Source organism: Alligator mississippiensis, chromosome 6 (assembly GCF_030867095.1).
Source record: "Alligator mississippiensis isolate rAllMis1 chromosome 6, rAllMis1, whole genome shotgun sequence".
NCBI lineage: Eukaryota > Metazoa > Chordata > Crocodylia > Alligatoridae > Alligator > Alligator mississippiensis.
The window spans coordinates 24,566,184-24,588,041 of record NC_081829.1 but is presented as its reverse complement, the minus strand read 5'-3'; the positions used below and the strand labels follow the sequence as shown (position 1 = coordinate 24,588,041).

The 21,858-nt window shown below is 45.0% G+C and overlaps 1 protein-coding gene across 1 annotated transcript in view; it reads left to right on the top strand.

Moving 5' to 3' along the window:
- Positions 1 to 21,858, top strand: part of PDLIM1 (PDZ and LIM domain 1) — a 73,653-nt gene that overhangs the window by 34,068 nt on the left and 17,727 nt on the right. The window contains exon 3 of the mRNA XM_006263962.4: positions 10,090 to 10,174. Within this exon, the coding sequence (XP_006264024.1) occupies positions 10,090 to 10,174 (85 nt within the window). The remainder of the gene's footprint in view (positions 1 to 10,089; positions 10,175 to 21,858) is intronic.

Genomic DNA, 21,858 nt, shown 5'->3' with positions numbered 1-21,858 from the left:
AGATTAGCTAGCAGAGAGCAGATTTAGACTGGACATTAGGAAGAACTTCTTCACAGTTCGAGTGGCCAAGGTCTGGAACGGGCTCCCAAGGGAGGTGGTGCTCTCCCCTACCCTGGGGGTCTTCAAGAGGAGGTTAGATGAGTATCTAGCTGGGGTCATTTAGACCCAGCACTCTTTCCTGCTTATGCAGGGGGTCGGACTTGATGATCTATTGAGGTCCCTTCTGACCCTAACATCTATGAATCTATGAGCAGGGCTCCTGCCACTGCACACCAGTCATCCAAGAGGGCACGGGGGGAGGGGAAGGGGGAGTGTGTGCCACTGGATCTGCGCAGGGTGGGCCAGGAGGGCTGCAGCTGCGGGGTTGGGCCGAGGGCCACACTGTGCTGTGCTCGGGGAAAACGGCGGCACTGGGAGGAAGCTGCGGGGGGAAGCTGCTTGGGGGGGGGAGGTGCTACAGCAAAATTTGGGGTGGTTGCAGCCCCCCTGTGGCCCGCTTCCAGTGCTGCCACCACCCATCCTGAGCACAGTGCTGCAGCCTTCCCGGCCCACCCAGTGCAGATCCAAGGACACATGCCCTCCCATGCCCTCCCGAATGAGCAGTAGGAGCCACCCCTCCCTCCCAGCGTCCCCCCGAGATGAGCCGTGGCTCCATTCTGTGCCTGCACCCCCAGTGAGCAGTGCCTACCTCAGCCCCAGCCCCACTCCCTTCCTCACCACAGGGCCTTCATCTGCAGCCCCACCCTTCCTTCCCACCTCCCCTTTCACCACAACAGACTTACCAGCTGCATGCAGCTGTATCAGAAATCTGATTGGTATCAGCCAATATGACTCCTGAAAAATTGGCTATCGGTATCAGCCCCCAAAATCTGTATCGGTGCACCCCTAATGGTAACCCTAACTGAATGACTGCACAATAATGACTATGCAGTCAGCGTCTCGTGTACATGTAGCCAGTAAGAATGAAATCTGTTTCTCCCTTTTATGGCTTTTATTTACACAACCTCTTGATGAATAGCATGAGAGGAGCAGTGACCAGCTCTGAACTTTCCTAAATGTTTAGGCCTATCTCCATGTGCAGAATGCTGAGAACACACTGAAGTCTTTTAGATTCTTACTGCATTTACAGTATATCATGTTCAGGCCAAGTTTTTAAAATGTTCAGAATTTTTTAAATATAGCTCCAGGCTCTTGTCTTAACTTGCATGTACTTTTTGTTTTCCCTCTCATCAGTTTTCCTCACCCCACCCCTTTTGCAGCTAATTCCTTGTAAATATATGTTTTGGGATCTGAGGTCATTCTCACTTGATCTGGGTTCTTGGCTTCTGCTTTGCTGAAACAGCAAGGTGATGACCAGGGATCCTAGCTTTTCCTCATAAAAAATTGCAAATTCTCTGATTAAAACCCCAAAATCCATTATTAAAATTAAAGCCCCCTCTCCTGGCCCTGCTGGTGCCCCTCACTCTCCCCACAACAGCTCCACAGGCACACACACATAGGCACACACACAGGTACAGTCACACACCCCAACATGTAAGTGTGTATGGGAAGAAGGGAAGGGGCTGGGGGGCAGCAGATCAAGAATAGGGGGAGGGGGAGTTTGTGTCTGCGCCCGCTCCCAGGAGCAGGGCCAAGGGGGTGAGGGCAGCAGTGCCCCTTTGCGGGCTACACATAAGCTGCCCTGGGGGAGGCGGGCTTGCACATGGTGGCCACCACTTCAACTATGACACCACTTGGCTGCGGAGCCATGCAGCCATGAAGCTGTGCCTGCAGAGCTTGCCCACAGAGCCATGCAGCTGGCCACAGGAAGGCAGTGCAGGGCGCAGCAGTGGCAGTGAGATGGTAGTGACTCTGCAGGCAAGTGTCACAGCTGGCCGGGTGGGGGGGGGGGGAGCTCACATGCGGCAGCCACCACCCAACTGCTGCTGCTGCACCCTGCACTGCCTTTCTGCAGCTGGCCACATGGCTCCATGGGCATAGCTCTGTGGCTGCATGGTTCCAGAGGCAAGTGGCTCAGGGCGTGACAGTGGCAGCAGTGGTGTGATGGTGGCCGCTGTGTGCAAGCCCCCTCTCCCCCAGCCAACCAGCTTGTGTGCAGCCTGTGGAGCTGTGCAGCTGACCATGGGAAGGCAGCGCAGGGCATGGCACTAGCAGTGTGGTGGTGGTGGCCACCGCATGCAGCAGGTGCGGCAGCAGCAGGCGGGGTGTTGGCAGTGGTGGCCACTCCAAGGCTGCTCCAGTTTCATGCACCACCAACTGGGTGGCCACTCTAGAGCTTCCCCAGCACCTTCCTGCTCCCACCCAGAGTGCCTGGCCAGCTGCCTATGGAATGCAAGTGGCTTGAATGGCTCAACCGTGCTTGGCGCCTCCATGTGTGGCTTCCTTTAAGGACATGGAGGCACTGAGCCCAGTTGGGCTGATCAAGCCACTCCTGTTCTACATGCAGCCAGCACTCCGGTGGGGTGTGGTGTTGTGTTGGCGGAAGACACTGAGGACTTGGCAGGCAGCACATGGAACGCGAGTGGCTTGATCAGCTTGACCCGGCTTGGCTCCTCCATGCCCTTAAGGGAAGTCGCACATGGAGACGCTAAGCCAGGTCAGGCCAATCAAGCCGCTCATGTTCCATGTGCAGCCGGCCGGACACTCCGTGTCTTTCCCTAATGCCTCCGTACTCCCTCAGCCCCCAGCCAGCTCCCCTCCCAGCCCTCCTGTGCAACCGCCCAGCCCCCTGCAAGCCCCACTTACCTTACAGAAGGAAAGTGAGCCTGAGACAAGCCTAGGACTGACTGAAAGCCTCAGGCCACACTCTGCCCCCTCCCCCTTTCTCTCAAGTCAGGGTTGGGGCTTTCCTGCCCTTTTTGCGGTCAGCTCTTGCAGGCTGGAAATCTGCCCACCTGCAGAACTCTTTGCAAAAGCGGAAAATCCACCGGCTTCTCTGCTAAAAGGGAAAATCCACATTTTCTCTGATAAAGATGGGAAATCTGTTGTTTTCTCCATTTTTCCGTGGGAAACAGAAAACCAAGATTCCTGGTGATGACTCTTCCTCTGTCCTGTCATACTGTTTGCTGTAGTAAATGAAAAAGCATGGAAATCTGGGTTGCAGACACAACATGGGAGTCTTTTTCACATGTTCGTGTTTGATTTGCATGGCACAAAATCTCTGGTTTATTTTTTAATCTCAGAATGAAACATTCTTAGCCTTTCTCTTCCTCCTGGACTCTGACATTTAAACTTTCTTTGTTTTTTGGAAAGTTTGTAAAAGGAAATTTGTAAACCAAATTCTTAACAATGAAACTGAGAACTTAGGCTGGGATTTGTGAAGGATTATTAAGGGAGTGAGGTGCTCAATGAAAAAAATCCTATCAACTTCCAATGAAATTTGGGTGTCCAGCTTCCAGAGGGGACTTGGAAAATCCCAGACCTACCAGTGGTGAAAAGCGCAGGTCTGATGGACCTGCAAATACAAGACCATGTACATAGCAGCAGGGACAGCTTTCTCTCTTAATGGTCCACCAGTACACTCTTGTCTCCAGCAGAAAGGAGAAACAGCAGGGAAGAATGTGAAAAGGAGAAACATTTAGTCCTGCCCAAGCTGATAGCAAGGGTGGGAAGGTGGTGCAGTCTTTCTGGTAGTTCTTATGGTTTGGACTCCTTTGCAGGAAGTCTGGACTGGAGACCACCAGTTTCTTGTCTTTAGGACACCAGTCAGTTGTTCAGTGACTTTCAGGATTTGTCTGATGCTATCTAGGCTGGATTTAAACTGATCACTTTTTAATGAGCACCTTTAATAGTAATTCAGCAAGTCATCACACTGCATATGCTCTATAGAGTATAGTTGGAGAGGGCATGTCAGTCTGTTAAAAGAATCTACTCTCTGAAAATGTGTGGTGCAAATGTCTCCCCTCCTCATCCCTTATCTGGTGCTGTAAATGGCTCATTGTGTGATTGACTGAAGGATTTTGCTGCAGCTGTTCAGAAGACAAAAAGAAACCTTATCCTCTCTGGCCAAGGGAGATAAAAATGTTGACTATTTAACCTTTTTGTTTGGATAACTTCTAATTTGGAAAGAAAGTTAAACCCATTGCGACTTTGCTGTTTCCACTTACATCCAGTGATAAATTGGAATGGTTCCAAACCTGGAAACCAAACATCTTTTTGTATTATTTTAATCAGAAGTCAAATTAATTAAAGTACCATAGGCTGCTATAGCTGGTCATACCTTTACAGTTTACTGCTCTGTGCGTGTCCTTTCACAGCATCAATGAACTGAGGTCAGGTTCGGAAAAGCTTATGCTGCTCTGATTTAGTCAAGTCAGTTAGAGGTCTCGTCTTAATGGCATGCATGCTGAAGCATAGGGGTTTTGTTCTTGATCTCTGGGCAGAACCTAGTCACTGGATACTTATTAACTGCCACCTCCACCTTGGAAGGGGTTGCATTTTGATTGGGTTATGGGTTATATAGTGGACTTCATTCCACGTGCTTCACACACCGAAAACTCCCAACAGAAGCCAAGAACCCAGGTCATCCAGTTTGTAGTGTATTAATACAACATCTTGGCTTTCATAGTGGGTTCTGGTGGGTTGGTTTTTTTGTTTTGTTTTGCTTTTTTTAAGGTGCCTGGCACAGCAGGCAAGGTTCACTATGTTGGGATTGCTGGTTGCAAATCACAGTCTCTTTCTACTTCTCTAAATAAAGAGTTCCAGCATATCATGTTTCATTAGAAGTCGGTTCTAGCGTTTAACATTTCAGCTGCTTACAGATGTAAACACCCCCAGAAAAACAGTGCTTTACTTTAAATTCCTTATGCCCCCATGCCAAACCCAGCACATGCCCAAAAGAGGCATCGTGTTAGTGAACTTGGCTCATCCAACGTCTGTATAGATCAGGTGCTTCCGCGGGGCTTATCTGGAGCTTTTATCTAATACCTGATTGAATCAACTTTAGATAAAAGTGCCATAAAGCCCCACTGAAGCACCTGATCTATATAGATGCTGTGGAGCTGGGTCAAACTAATGTGCTGCTGCTTCCAGTAAAGCATGTCATCCCCCACCATGTCTGTCAGTGCCCTTCATGTACAAATAGATGCTAATAGCAGGCAGTTGCTGTCCTCCAGTCAGTGGTTCTCAACCTTTTTTGTACCTTTTTGTAACATTGAAGGCCAGTCCCAACCCAGTAAATAGTTTAAGTGGAAAACAGCTCCCTGGCCCTGCTGATCGGTGCCCCTCACTCCCAACCTGCTGCCTCCTGGCCCCAGGCCCCAGCCCCCCAGGGTATGGGGCTGCAGTGGTAGTGTGGGGCTGGGGGGGAGGGTGGGCATGGGGGCCCTAAGCAGCCCCTTGCAGACTGGAACCCTGACAGCCGGCAAGGGAAAAGCCATGCTTTCCCACATTTTTCTCTTGTAAAGGAGAATGCATTTTTAAAGTTTGTTTGCAACCCTTTCATATGTTCTTGTGACCCACTTTTGGGTCGTGACCCATAGGTTGAGAAATCTGCTCCACATAACTTTCTCCTTTCTCCCCTGAAGTGAAAATCATACCTTTACATAATGGTCAAGCAGTTTCTAAGCTACATTGTGGTGAGATTTTTATATTTTGATTATTTAAAATTGAACAGCTGCTTATTAAATTACGTGGGTTAAATTTATCCCTGCCCAAGCAATTAAAGTAGAAAGTAGCCTTGTATTTACTCTCTGCCCTTTACTTAACCTTAATTGCAGGTGCAAATCCATCTGTTTCACCAACTAATTTGTAGGTGCAGGTAATTCATAGAAATTGAGAAAGCAGAGTTTGCAACCCTACCAAGTTCAGATGAAAAACTGCAGTTCATGACACAGGACCTAATTTTCAAAACTTGTCCTAAGAGCTTTTCAGCTGCCTGCTGACATGTTTTACAGCATTTACCATTAAAAATGAGCAATGGTCTTCATTTATCAAGGTTACAGCAAGCATGTTCCTTGTAATTGAGATACTGTAAAAAACAGCACAATTTTTTTTCTTGGACTGAATACATATCACATTCTGCTCTTCTGAGAATCTCAGATAGCATATTGTTAAAGTACTATATTATAGTTTTCAGACTGGCCAGCCAAACTTCCCCTCAGTGTTAGTGTCTAGCTATCATGATATTTGCATTGAAGTGATTATCTTTGTTTTAAAACAGAAAGCTGTTAGCAAAGTTTTTTTTTCCTTTCTCTTAAGTTTGATACTTAGCAGAGCTGATTTGAATCTCTTTGTAATCAAAAAAACATTTGGGAAGAACATTAGGAAGATTCCAATATTATTTTCCAAATTAATTTCCTTCTTCCTTTTCTTGGTTTCTGGTGGAAACATTTTTTAAAAATCATTAATCTTTTCTATTTTTAAATATGGGGAAAACTCCTGCAGAAACTTTTTCATTAAAACTCTATATGTTCAATAATTCATGACAGCCTGTGTCTGGAAAGAGACATTTGGAGTTACCTGTATGTCTTAAAGAGCTTCACAAACCTTAAACAAGCATCTTATAATACCTGTGTGTGGTAGTTAAACGTTGTCCCATTTTATAGATGGGGAGGTCAAGGCACAGAGGAGTGACATGCCAAGAAGTAACATCCTTCAGACTGGGATCCTGAATTCCTTCTGATAATTAGATTCTCCTTAAAAAGGGTACTATAACACAAATCAGACGTGCTGTTTTCAGCATCTTTACTTGTGCTGCAGGCTGTTTGGAGTGTTCTTGAGAGTGACCAGATCAGTCCATAAACCAGCAAAAACAATGCAGCCTTCTGTCATGGATCCCTTTGGTCCTGAGTGTACGGAGTCGAACAATTCATTGTATAAGCCCATAAGAGGCATCTGTGGGCATCTGCTTGCTCACCTGTAACAGTCTTTTATATACAAAAAGAAGAGAACTCTGAAATCACAAATCAGAAACTATCTTTATAACTGTAAAGAACAACCTAGCTTAGAGGTATGACACATTCACTGTTTGTATGTGTGGGACCATTTACTGTGTAGTCACAATGGCTTAGACACACTGAGGGTCCTACAGCCTTGCTCGCTTGCTTTTTCCCACTAGAATCAGGTACTTTTCCCATGAGTAAGGGCCACAGAGTCAGGTACTTAGTGGGCATATCTATACAAGATGCTTTACTTGAGATTAGAGTAAATTACTGTGCAGTAAGCATCACCATCTACACGTATAGATATTTACTTGGTGCATCTACAAGTTCATTAATGCACCTTAGATACTGGGATCTATTTTGTAGCCATGTTGGTATAGGAAAAAAGAGATCAACACGGCTACAATCAGACCAACATGGCTACAAAATAGAGCCCTGAAACATGGAAGATACCATATTTTCACCGTTTTTGGAAAGATAAACTTCATTGCTAAACAAGAAAGAAAGATTTTGGTGCCTCCCTGCCTGCCTCTGACATCTGACACCTCCAGGGATGAGGGCAGCCTTATCTGTACATCAAAGAACAACTCACACAAAAGGACTCTCCCAGACCCAAGGAAATATATTTCCAGCCTAAAACTTTTCCTGTGCAAAATGGAGCTTATTTTCTACCTAGGAGGAATTTTTACAATCTTTGATTACTCCTCAGCCTGAAGAAGGGTGTGTACACCCGAAAGCTTGCAAAAGAGAGAATTTTGTTTGCTATTTTTAGTAATAAAAGGTATCATTTCTGAACCAAGAGTTTTAGAATTTTGTGTTTCCCTTAGATACTGCACATTTAGTTTAGTACTTGCTTAATTAAGTACTAACCAAATGCACTAACAGTAATGCCAGTGCATGGTTATTTTGTAATGCTTACTGTGCATCCGCCTAATTACACTGCGCAGTAGGCTATTAGCATAGTTTTTAACTGCCATACTACTGCGCAGTGTTATTAGGCTTACAATCAGTACGCATCTTGTGTAGTAAGCATCTCGCCCACTACACAGTAATCATCCACTACACAGTAATTTGCGCTAATCTTGAGTAAATTTGCTACCTGTAAATGCAAGTAGCAAATTTACTTGGGAGTAATTACTGTGCAGTATGGCATGTGTAAGACGGCCTTTGCTTCCAGTCAGCAGGCATCAGGAGATTGCTCCCAGCACCTGGGAGCTCCCTGCTGCTGGGGTGGGTTCTGCCACTGGAGCTCCGCAGGGACGTTGTCCCCCTGCCCTGGCAGCAGGGAGCTCCCAGCCCCTGAGAGATTGTTGTCTCCCAGCTCCCACTGCAGTTGCAGAATGGGAACTGGGAGCTCCTTGCACAGGGAGAGTTCCCTGCCCAGCCTGGAGCTGCATGCACAGCCCAGGGCTGACTGGGAACTGTCACAGTTAGGGGCAGGTCCAAGCCCCATATCCTGATTGGGCGATCGAGGCACTGGGCTTTGAAAGAGCTGCAGGGGAGGGGATCTGGGGCTGGGAGCTCCCTGCTGCCAGGGCAGGGGGATATTGACTCTGCCTGGACTCTGGTGGTGGAGCCTGCCCCAGCAGCAGGCAGCTTCCAGCGGAAGGGAGCAATTTACTAGCCCCTGCCAGGAGCCCATACTCCCTGCCAGCCACTGGACTAGCACCCAGGAGGAGCCTAGAGCTCCCCCTGGCTGCTGCAGGGGGCTGGTGTAAGGCCGACGTGGGGCAGGTGCAAACTGCTGCTATGAGCAGCAAATCTGCTTCCACTTTCCTACATGTGTAGATACCTGCCCGGGGGGGTTTACTCTAGAGTAAATTACTGTAGAGTAAACCCACCCCAGAGCATTTGTGTATCTGTTCCCAGTGTGTATACTATTTGCTTAAAATATTTGGTTTAATACTGTCTGTTTGCCAATCACTAATAAATGTCTATTGCAAACATGACTCTATATTGCATCCTCAGTTCAGCTTGTTAGTAGTGCTGTGTAAGAAATGAGGGTGTGATCCAAAATCTCACATCCCAACACCTTCAGAAAGGGGCACATTAGCCCCCTTTACACATTTGGAGTTGAAATGTGGATTAAAGTTGTTTCTATCTGGCCCCATCTATGTTCTATACAGTGAATCCTGTATTAAAAAACCTAGTCTTCTCTTAGAAAAAACACCCTCTCAGGCCTAAGCCATTTTACAATGTTAATCTCATATTAAGTGACTCTTTCTCCAACTCAAGCTTAAGATGCCTAGAACTGTTCCCTGACAGTAACACCATCTGAATGCCCGAACCGCTTTGGAATTTACAACATGCGATTTGCGTGTTGCCAACCATAAGCATTCAAAAATCAGGAGTCAGGTTCCAGAAATTGGCTTAAAAACCTAAATAAAAATCAAGGCTTTGGGTAATTGTTCAACTTGGGGGCCACATTTTCAAGCTTTTTCCATAAATATGAAGTCTAGACAATCGTTTTAAGTGAAAATTTAGAGTCTCACTCAATCACATGCCTCCAGGAGCTAAGGCTTTAAGGAGAGAGAGAGAAGGAAAAAAAACCCAGACAAACTAAATATCATATGGCAGTGGTTTTCAACTTTGTTAGACTGAAGGCACCCTTTGGAAAATGCCAGCTCTCAGCTTTCACTCATTTTTTACTACAGAAAAATAATAGAGCAATTCTGTTGCAGAGAACTCTCATAACAGGTCAGAGAATGTTTTTGGTGCTGTGGATTCCTATGTGAAATTTCTGGGTGGTACCCTGGTTGAGAATCACTGCCATAAGTGGTGATTGGGTAATGGAAGCCAACAGTGCTGAATTTGTATGCTGTCGATGCTGCACTTTACCTAGTTCCATGTAATATTTCATGTTCATCTGCTAACAGTTCAGAGGGTTTGTATTTTTGTTAAGAATGTTTCATGTATCCAGTCAGCAAGATCTAGTCTCATGCAGTAAAATTTTCAGGCTGCCTCCTTTCTCTGGTTTGGAGTTGGTCTTGTAACAGATTTCATTTTGCAATTGGTTCTTGATTTTATACCTCCCTTGCTGATTCCTTTCTTTTCACTATTTTTTTCCAGAATGTTTTCCAGCTGTTGCCCTTTTCACCTGTTACTGAAGTCCTGTTCTTGAAGTGTTTAAAATTATTTTGTTTAATTACTGTAATTTTAGCTAGTGAAGAAAACTGCCAAATTAATCTTTAATGCTATTATATTTCAGAAGTGAATCCAAAATCTGGTCACCTCTTGTGACAGAGGAGGGAAAAACCAATCCATATAAAATGAATCTGGCCTCTCAGCCCCAGGTAAGTACTGATAAATCTGCACTATTTATTCTTGCTTGACCATGTCCTATCATTGTGTGCTTGCTAGCCTGGTGACCTTGGGACCTAGTAGCTTCAAGATCCATCTACCCTAGGAAAACAGAACACTGTTATGTCTCAACTGAGGTCTAAGCTAGTTTTTAAATATATGCCCTGGCCTTATCTATTCATAGTAGTTTTTGCTCATTCTGAGCTGAGGCATTGTGAGACCCAGCTTGGCCTCCTCATGGCTTTGGAACCCAGGTGTGATAAAGTTTAGATTGCACTTAAACCTGTTAAAACAGAGGCGGGCAATTATTTTGGGCCGAGGGCCGCTTACTGAGTTTTGGCAGGCCATCAAGGGCCACATGCCAGGCAGGCAGGGGCAGATATATTAATTTTCTAATTTTTTTAGGGGCCCCGCAAGCTGGATAGAATGGCCTGGCAGGCCACATTTTGCCCACCCCTGCGTTAAAACATAGTTGGCTCCCAGTCATTTCTATGTAGCCTCAGAAGTGCTTTAAATGGCTAGGTAAAAGTCTGGGGCCATGAAGAGTTTATCTAAATATCTTGTCAATGGTGAATTATTCAGGGCAGAGACTTAGTTTTCCTGTGTATATAGGCACATTGGAGCACAACTAATAAACAGAAGCACTTTAATTCTCACCCTTGCTAAGTGTATTTGCTTTTCTTGATAAGAGGGTTTCTTAAGGTGGAGCAAGGGACAAATAATTCACTCTTGCAGTGACTCACAGGGAGACTTCAGCTCTTTATCTCAGATGTCCCTGCAAGTAGCATGGCCTGGGCCTGGTATCCATAGACCATTCTTAGATGTGACCTTGATCCACTAAACTACTGCCTGTTTCAATTAAATGTTGGTAAATTTAGGGGAGATTTACTAGGTACTAAAAGCAGTTAGGTACCCAGTTAGGTACCCAGTTAGGAAGTCAGTGAATTATAATTAACACAAGTCACATCTATATGAGACACTTACTGTGTGTTAGCCTAATAACACTGCGCAGTAGCGTGCCAGTCAAAAACCTTGTATTAGGCTACTACAGTGTAACTGTCACAAAAAAAAACTGTGCGCCAGTGCTACTGTAGTTACTCCACATTTAGTTAGTACTTCATTAAGGAAGTACTAAACTAAACGTGCAGTAACTACTGTGCATTAATCACTGTGTAGATGCACCCACAGTCCCAGTGGCACCTTTGAAAATTTCTCCCCTTGATTGGCATGACTAAGAGTATTTGCAGTACAGGTTTCCTTTGATTTATGCGGGTTCTTTATATGTGAATTTGCTCTTATTCGATGAGCATATTTAGATCCATAATTCATTATATGCAAGGTAAATTCGCTCTTATGTGATCAGCATAGATGCTACCCCCCCAAGCAGGTAAGTCTGTGAGGGAAGGGGAAAGGGCTGTGGCCCCATTCACCCCAGCCCTGGCTGCAGCGGCTCCAGGAGTGGCCAGTGCCAGCTGCCTGCAGCTGCTGGGCTGCACCATGCTCCGCCTGTCCCCCTATGCCTGGGTCACCCCAGCTCCTGGGCTGCATCATGCCATGGTGCAGGCAGCTGGTGTCGGCTGCTCCTGGGGCTGCTCCAGCACAGGTTGGGGTGAGTGTGGACAAGTGGAGCCCTGGGTGGCACAGGGCACAGCACTCACCCCAGTCCTGGCTCCAGCGGCCCCGGGAGCAGCAGACACCAGTGGCCTGCAGCCACTGGGCTACACAGTACTCCACCTGTCCCCACTCACCTCTGCTCCTGGGCTGCACTGTGCCCTGATGTAGGCAGCTGGCGCCAGCTGCTCCTGGGGCCGCTGCAGCTGGGGCTGGGGTGAGTGCCACTCTGTTTGTTCCCTCTCCTTTTGCTGCCTTATGCAGCCCCAGGAGCAGCACCCCTTCCCCCACCCCTTTCCTAATCCCAGCTTCACTCCCTCCCTCACCACCATGAGAACCTATTCCTATTTGTTACATTGTAAAGTGGCTTTGCTTTATGCGCCGTTCTCCGGGAACTTATGTACAGCATAAATCGAGGGAAACCTGTATGTCTGCATTATGGCATAGGATGTGGCTGACCTTGTCCAGCTGTTCCAACTCACATGCTCCAAACCCAGAAGTGCAGCAGTGAGGCCACTCCAGAGCATTACTGTGCAGTTGCACACCAGAGACTGAGCTCCTGAGAGTGACCTCAGAGGGACACTGTGGACTGGCTCCACTGCCAAATTTATGGGAATGTGGGAGTAGATGAGCAGGGCATACTGGGAAGTCCTTGCCAGTCCGTTTTGCTTCTGCCATGTGGTTGTACCTTAAGTGGTACCAGATTTAATAAAATGTGTGGGATTGGTTTTAAACACTCAAAGATAATGTGCCCATTTTGTAACACTGTCCAGTTCTAACTTTTAGGCTGCCTGTATTTTTACGCCAGGAGGAAGTCCAACTTTTAGGCTTGATCATTTTGAGAAACACATTTTTTCTCTTTTACACTCAGAGCTCTTTAAAGTCCCTTCTACTGTGGCATGGCCTTACTAGCACTTTTATACAGCCACTTCTGCCTAATCCCCAGGGGACCTGGTGAGGGTAAAAGGGCATTTTTTGGGCCAGTTTCAGAAGATTATACTTGTGCTGATTTGGAGCACTGACATCAGCAGAGTCACTCTGGATTTGCATGTGTTTGTGAGTGTTGTGTAGAATGGGCATGATCCACTCTTGTTGACCTCCAATAAAGTTGGCACTGAGACTGTCCCCCTGCAGGAGACTGAAAGCTGTATCCTTTTGAAGGGACAGGTGGAAGTGACCCCTGGAGTACTGTCTCTCTGGAAACTAAAGACCCCACAGCACTGTTCTAAAAAAGGAGGGATTTTCTTCCTATCCTAGCTAGTATCTCCTCTTCCAGTGAAACAGGTACTGTACTAACTTCCAAGCAAGAAACTATGGCTGAGCTTATGCCATCTGCTGCATTTGCCTATATAGCTGCTTCACTACTTTCTGCTTTGTAAATTCACTTCGAAATGCCTAGCAGGGTATTTCAGTTTAAGAAGGGCCAGACTACCGTCTCTTGGGAATAAGCATTTTCTAACACCTGCATGGACAAAATAGGGCCTGCATAGTCTTGAATTGCAGCCTTTGGCTGTCTTGCTCCTCAAAGTGCCAGGCAAACAGAGAATTCATCTGTCTGTAGGTTTTTATTGCTCATGAGATGACATGCAGTTTCTATTGGTCTATAAAGAAGTATGAATGTAAAAGCAAATGTTAGGGTCATGCATATTTTGTTAATCAGTACACTTACTGCTCCAGGCTGATTGACGCAGCTCTCATGGCCTCTTTTGCCCTTTGGCCCAAAGAGACTTGGTCAAAGTCTGTGCATTGATCCTCACATCCAGGTTGCCATTTCTCTGCTCTGTCTGAGACTGTTAAAAGTGAAGTCGATTGCAGTGCCCTTACCTTGTGCAAGAGTTATCCATAATAATTCAGAGCATGGGATTCTTGTTAAATGCCACTGTCCCACTCTCTTACTGAAGCTGGCACAGAAAGTGAACTGGCACAGTGAGGAAGGATATCTACGGTACAAACCACAAGATCCCATTTAGTCTGCTAGCCTCAACAATGTGTCTCTTCAGTACCTCACACCAGTCTGCCAAGGAAAAGGGAATAATGTCATGAATAGCATCTGCTTTAAGTAAAACTTAGGGTGCTTTTGTATTCGCCTCTTTTTGTTGATTGACTGCAGTAAGTGACTCTGTAGTAAGTGACTCAGTGAATGCAGTAGCAGCTCTAGAATACTAATTTCTCTTGAAAAGATGGTAGACATGCCATGTTAGCTAATTTGGGGCTCTGTGAAATACCAAATGATGAGGGGTGAATGATTTTGCCAGCTGCAAATGTGTTTATCCATCATCGTGCCCCAAATAGGATGTGGTATCTGTCACCCTTGCAGAGCTCCTTACTCCTGCTCCTTTTTGAGGTGGATTTTCAGACTGCTAGGTTTAGAGTGCTTCCCTCTAAGTTCTTTCCATCCCTTACATAGGATTTAAATTCCAGTTACTTTTTAAATCTTTGAGTTGAATTACAAGTCTCCATACTCATATGCCTGGGTACATCAGTCCAGTTGACTTCACTAAGCAGTTCTTTTACTTTTTCAAAAGTCACTCTTTTGAAATCAAAACCCCTAGTTATCAGCCCTGTTTTTGGTTATCCTTCCTAGTCTAAGCTGATTTCAAAAGTGATGATAAAATCAACTTTTTCAGAAGGGCCTACAACCCTTCTGCTGTGGTAGGTCAGCCAGTTGATGCAGCTTTTGTTTTGGGTGTGACTGTGGCAACAATGGAGGAAGGAAATGACTTTTTCTGTTACATCGTTTGCATTTCACCCAGGCCTTAAGGACATGAAATTCAGCATCATTTCCCATAATTTATCCTTCTTTCCACCATCCCCCATGAAAAGGACTGTAACAGACCCATCTGATAATTGTGCTATATATCTCTTTTTAAACATGATCCCAGTATAAAAGAAAACCTAATATAAAGGTTAAGGTGATATACTGGGATTGGGGGGGCAAAGAAGTTAAATCCTTGGCTCTGCCTATGCAACCCTTGGGCTGGGTACAGACATTACATTTATCATGCATTCAGCACATAGAAACACTTTACAGCTGTAACAGAATAATTTTTCTTGGCATATAAAGCACTTTAAAAATGGTGGATCCCGCTCTAAGTTAACTTTGGATAGATGAGGTATAAGACTAAAGCGCTTTAGGTTGGAGCACTTTATCAAATGTCTGTACCACATCCCATCCTGAGTCAAGGTAGGTAGCATTATCCTGGCATCCCAGGAGTCCTTCTCTGGTTGGCTTGCTAGCCTCAGCCAGCGCTCGTCTGCTCCTGGCGAGCACCGCCCAAGTCCCACCCCCAGGCTGTCACAGAGAGGAGTTAGAAAAGGCTCTGTCTCCTTTCTGCATGGCTGGGCAGGGGGTAGGGGAATGAACCGTGTGGGTCCCCTTTGGGGGAGCCAGGCTGGGTCTGCGCAGCAGGGGGGCTCCATGCTGAAGCTCCTGGCTATGCTGCTTTTTGCCCTTCCAGGAATTGTTGCCAGAGGGGGCAGGAAACTGAGCTTCTCTGCCACATGGATCCCACCTGCAAACTTGTGGGCTCAGGTCTTGTTGGGGGCTGGGCCTAGTCCATGTGGCAGAGAGGCTCTGTTTCCCTCCCCACTCCAGTCACAGTTCCCAGTGGGGTGAAAAGTGGCACAGCTGGGGGAATGGAGCCCCCATGCTGCACAGATTCAGTCTGGCCCTCCCCAAGACCCAAGCCAGCAATCTGTGGGGGGTGTCCTTATAGCGGGGGGGTGAGGGGGAAGCTCAATTCCCCCCTCACCCACCCTAGCCACTGCTGCCAGTCACCAGCTGGCAGAGGGGTGGGGCTGGGGAGCATCCCCAGCATCCAATGCAGGCAGGCTCCAAGCCCTGCCCCCCACTAAACAGCGAATGTCTGTTCAGTTCTCTCCCACTCTAACTTATAGCGCTTTAAGTAAAATGATAGAGTACTTCCTTCTGGGGCTTTTTGAATATCTGTGCATAACCTTAGATCCTCAGTGCTTTTTGGGATCTGAAGTTGATTCCTATTGAGATCTCTTACTCAATTCCCTCTTTGCAAAATAAGAATAAATCTTCCTTCCCCCTAACCTTTGTCTTTTCTGCCTATTTAGACTATATCTTCACTGGAGCAGAGACTGTATAGCTCTTGGCCCAATGGGATCCTGATCTCAGTTGGTTTCTGTAGAGAATATATTTTTCGCTTACACTGTATAGCACAAATATTAGAACATCCCAAAAGAATGTAGACAGAATATCCAGGCTTAAGATTAGAGAGAGAGAGAAATTGTGTGGATTTCAAAACTGAAGACTGCTGGCTTTTTGAATTAAATGAGAAACCCTGTACAGAAATGTGATCTGGGTGGTTCTGGGGGTGAAACACAACATCAGTGGGATGGCTGAAAATAGCTAGTTATTTTCTTTCTCAAGGCTTCTTTAGATGGTGTCTATCACATCATATAGGAATGATGTAATTGTTTTCATTTTGTGTATTTGTCTCCATGGATGTCTATAAGTAATTTGGTGTAGAAACTGGGTGTGTTGTTAGTCTGACCTTTGATAAGGCCATGGGCTTATTGGCAACATGTATGAAGCAATAGGTATATAATATAACACTCTCCCATTGGAGATGACTGAACTCTTTTGGCTTGTGGTGACCTATTGTTTTTGCTTTGTTTGAGCAGCATTACTACATGCACATGGAATGCTTTAGGAAAGTCGAAAAGAGAGGATGTGGGAAGCCAGACAGACATGTTCTTTTACCCCTTTCCTTCCCTCACACACAATTAAAAAAACAAACAAAACAAACAAAAAAACCCCCAAGACTTCCAAATTTCTATTTAAGTTTCAAAGCGTTAGAAATTTTTTTTAAATGGGAAAAACCGGCGGCAACAGGGAGATGGAACAGTATGAAGAAAATCCATGCTGGTCATAGTAGTGATTATAGCTATGACATAAACCATGTATTAGTGAGAGAGTTTGCCACAACAATTTTTTTGAAGTTGCTGGATCTTTTGGCTTAATCGTATATTTGTCAAATGTGCTTGTGAAGGCACAGACACAAAATAGAAGCACTGCCTGTGGCTGAACACGGAAAGGGGGTAGTGAGCTGAGAAATTTGGCTCCAATCTGAATTCCTCCTCTTCTCTCATCTCCTTGAAAACAAAACTGGAGCTCATCTAGATCACTGGTTTTTGGGTTTGGGCCTGCCTCTAATTTAGAGCAACATAAACATTTACACTGAGAAACGTTTAAGCTTCTTTTTATTGGAGCAAATGTTCAGCTTCTGTATCCAGGACTGCCAGCCCCAGCTGTTCAAAATCATGACTCAAATCCCCCCCCAAATCTTGAGATGTTAAAAACTCTAGGTTTTGTTTCTTGCTTTCTGATTTTTGAGCCAAGGGAGGATCATGTTTTGTAACTTTTCTCTGGTATCAGAATGGCAAGACACCACCTTTTTTTTTTTTTTTATTTAAATGAAGTCTGGGATTCTTACATAATCTTATGACTCCAGGTATTTGGGCCTTAAGAACACCAAATATGACAAGACCCCAAACCCGCAAATGCTGAGGACAAAGAATATCTGATACGGGTTTTCAGCAGCATTGGTCCTATGAAAATGTCTTGCGTATATCAGTACAGGTGCCAGTCATACGCATTGCAGCTGAATTGCAGGAATAGGCGAGCAAGGTTCTTTGGGCAGATGTGATATCTTTTAATGGACCAACTAAATAGTTGGAAAAAAGTTCTTTGCAAACTTCTTGGCACAAACACCCTTCTTCAGGCATTGGGAGACTGCTGCTGTTATGAGTTCTCCAAGGTAGAAAAGAAGCTAAAGTAAACAAAAAGTCTGTGAAGATGCAGATGAGTAGAAGTTTGGAAGACAAAAGGTAAAGCTAGGGGGATGACTCCCCTCCTATCTCTAAAAGCTTGAAAAGATCTTTTTTCCAACTGTTTAGTTGGTCTAATAAAAGATATCACATCTGCCCAAAGAATCTTACCTGCATATGTCCTTAGACCAACACAGCTACAACCAACAGGCCTGCTGGGATAGGCAACAATTTTTTCTTGGTGTGTTGCTGCAGGAGGAATACTAGCAAGAAGACTAGGGCTTGTCATTCAGTTGGTGCCTGGAAAATGGCCACTGGAAAGACCACTGGCAAAATGAGACTATAGGGAAAGTGAACAGCAAAGGAGAATGTAGGGGTCAGCTGCAGTGGAGGGAGAAGCTTGCTTCTCAAGGTTGAGCTAGGTTTTGGAGCTGCTGCCATTACAGCTGTGCCAACTTAGCTATGGAAGTAAAGTCCTCTAGTGGATATGTAGCATTTGGCAGCAGAAAGGTTTTTTTTTTCCCTGAAAAAGATCATTCCCTCAGCCAAAATAGCTCTGCTGACAAATCTTTGTAGACTAGATCTGCATCTCCTTTTTATTTTACCTGTTAAATGTAGCAAGCCTTAAGGTTATCCTGATCCTTGGGATCAGGAGGTCACTACTATAAGCTGTTGGCCATGGCTGTGCTACTATGCCAAAACCGAAGAGTACACTGCCAGTCAGTATCTGGACTGCCGAGACTTGCAAGCCCAGTTCTTTCAAGATGAGTCACCCAGGAGACCTCCACTGGCTATTCATTCTCTGTGCATTAAGTGAGGGACGTAAGTGGGTCCCTCTTGCATGTGCTGTGCTTATGAATGACTGATGTAGGATCTGGTGCCTCACTAGAAATAACTGCATAGTTGTCAGGGGCATAGATTTAGGGCCATGGAAGGCAATTGCCCCAGGTTGCCATTTGCTTGGAGACCCACTAAATACCATCCAGAGGGCATGTCCTTGAGACAGGGCACACCTGCACACACGCGGATCCAAGAATGGGGAGGAGCTGCCGACACCACTGAAATTGAGGCAATTCAGAGGAGGCGCATCTTCAAAGGAGGTGACTGCTCACTCTAGCCTGGCTTACTCTGGATATCCCACCCTGTCCAAATAGAGCTGTCATAGGAAATGCCCAATCTAACCAAAAAAGGTGACACAGACAATTTTGCTGCATCCATCTCTTTTCTGTGCTGGGAGGATGACACAAGAGCCTCATTCAGGGGAACCAGCTGTCCAAGCTCAATGCTTACTGACCATCAAACTGGAGGTGATGACAAGCAGTGATTGTAGGGAGTTTACAAGCAAGGCTTTGATTTCACTTGGAACTGAGTAGAGTGGGTGGGACAACTGGGAGGAAGCAGCCTTTGTTTTTCCACTTTTTCTCTATGGCACTGTTTTCTGCCAACAGAGTAGGAAACGCTGATTTGTCTTCCTGTTCTGGATATAAATGTCTTTTTCCACATCATCATACTAGTCTGGCACCATTCATTGCAATTGGCAATTGGCTCAAGGAAGGTCGGGGACTGGTCACTGTCAGGATGTGTTGAAAGAACCCTCCAGGGACCATCAACTGGAATAGCATATGGTAATTAAGGTCAGGGACAAAATACACGAGTATAACAAACTAATATGCTGGTAGAATGAACTGGCTTTGAGTATGTGAACAAGCAGTACTGCCATCTAATGGGCTCATAAATGAAAAGAGGCCTTTGTATTACTCTGTTAAATCCATATGTTTTGTTCCTGACTTCAACTATCGTATTCTATCCTTGATGGTTATTTAATGTAGCATGGTATTGATCAGTCCCTGACCTTTTCCAAGCAGAGACTGCTAATTGCAATTAAGGGTGTCAGACTTGGTTTATGGCTGCTGGAAAGACAGACCCACTGCACACAGTAAAAAAAATAATAGCCTTTGAGAACATTTTCTGCAAGGTGATGAGATGAGCAGTCACATGTGGTTCAGAAGCAATCTGGCTATCCCCGCTTCAAAGTACAACTATAACTCAGGTACTTGATTCAGCCTTCTGTACTCAGCAGGTTGAGCAACACCTATCTGTTCCTGCCACCTACCAAGAGGTAATCACAAGCTGTGTTTCCACAGCAAACCCCAACTGCAGGCATCTGGTTCACTCTTAAGACCAGGTTTAGCTTGTTTTTTTTTCTTTGAACAAGGAGGGATTTTTCAAAAATGCCTGTACTAGTGGGTCCCTAACTTTTTGGACCAATGGATAACCCTTTAGCTTCAAATCTTCTCATGCACCCTTATCATTAAATTTACCATTGAAAGAGATGCTGTCCATGGACCACTTCCCATGATCTTTTGGGCCACTGTTTGGGAACTGGTAGTCTAAAAGACCAGGGAATCATAGAAACATAGAGAAGTAGGGCTGGAAGGGACCTCCACAGGTCATCTATTCTAATACAACACCCTGCTTGAGGCAGGAATGTCCCTTTCCAAACAGTCCAATCCATTGCCTAACCTTTAGTGAAACTACCACAGTCAACCCTGACAGAAACACAAAGCATAACAGCTTAATCTGCCATAGGGACACAACTGCCAGTGGGACATAATGCTCCTCAACCACCTGCACAAGACAGACAGTTCAGATTACAGTGGGGGTGTGAATTCAAAGAGTTGTTGCTATTCCGATATAATTCTGTGTGGCTTCTTTTAATTGGGAGCATGGGGAATTACCAGTTTACATAGGAACATTCAGAAAGTTAATGTGGATTAGTTAGACAGAATAAAAACTCAAAGTACAGAAATTAAGGCCACCTTGATTTTGAATGAGTGTCCACATTCCTGTTTGATGTATTTTAATATATTACTGTGTTTTAAGAAACCCACTTTTAAAAGTTAATTCATATTATTTTTTCTGAATGTTCCCATGTAGACAAGTCCGGAGTGTCTGCATGCATGTTTGATTCAGTTCAACTTCAGCAGTTTATCTATAAGAGTACAAGTATAGCAGCATACTTGCTTTAAAAAAATCATGCATAGACAAGCCCTTAGATGCTTTAGTTTAGAAAACCCTCCCTAGAATCTACAGCACTTTCAGTTGCATCATTCTTGCCCAAATTGGCAAGAAAGATAAATGCCACTCAACACATTGCTACCCTGGGGCTATGAGACCTGTGCAAACACGGATCATAGCCAGGAAAGTGAACCACTGAAGTCTCTTGCAGGATGGGTGGGATTGAGCACTTTTGGATTTGCCTTCAGGTAGTAAGCATTCAGGAAGAGAGCTACTATTGTGGTTCTACTTTACTGAGAAAGAAAATGTGTTGGGGAAATGCAGGATAGGAAGAATGAATGTGCCATGGCAGTTTCTTCACTGCATTGAGCTTAGGGACTTTTTTACCTGCATTGAAATTAGAGACTACATTGAAATTGGGGACTTTTTACCTGCTCCCTAAAATCCACAAACAAGGGAACCCCCATAGACCTATCATTTCAAACCATGGAACTGTAACAGAGGAAATATCAGGTTTCATTGAATCCATCTTAAAACTGCTTGTCTCCCAAAGACTGAGTTTTATCCAAGACACAACAGACTTCCTATGAAAATGCAAAAACATAGACCACCTTCCCAGCAATACCCTTCTAGCCACCATGGATATCACTAGTTTATACACCAGGATAAGCCTGCCTCATGTATCTACAAGAGCTAGATTACAACTCAGAGTATAGACCTCAGGATATCATTGAACTTCATCCTCACACACAACAGCTTCAGTTTCAACAACCAACACTTTCTCCAAACCACGGGTGCAGCTATGGGCACCAAAATGGCCCTACAAGATGCCAACCTTTTTTATGGCCCAGCTGAAAGAAGAATTCCTCAAGAACTGAACAATCAAACCCTTAGTATACCTGAGATACATACATGACATCTTCATCATTTGGGCAGAAATCCTGCAGTCTCTGATTGATTTCCACCAAAAATTCAACAATCATCACCCCCCCATCAGACTATCACTTGAATAGTTTAACACCAGCATTTTCTTTTTGGACACCATGGTCAATATCCAAAATGGTAAAATTCAAACCACAATATATGAGAGGCCCATGGACCAACATACATATCTACACAGAACCAGCAATCTCTCTAAACACACCGAGAAAGCTGTAATTTAAAGCCAAACTCTCCAATAACATTGAATTTGCACCAAGGAGAATACCCACAATTGTCACCTCACAAATCTCAAAAGGGCCTTCACCCA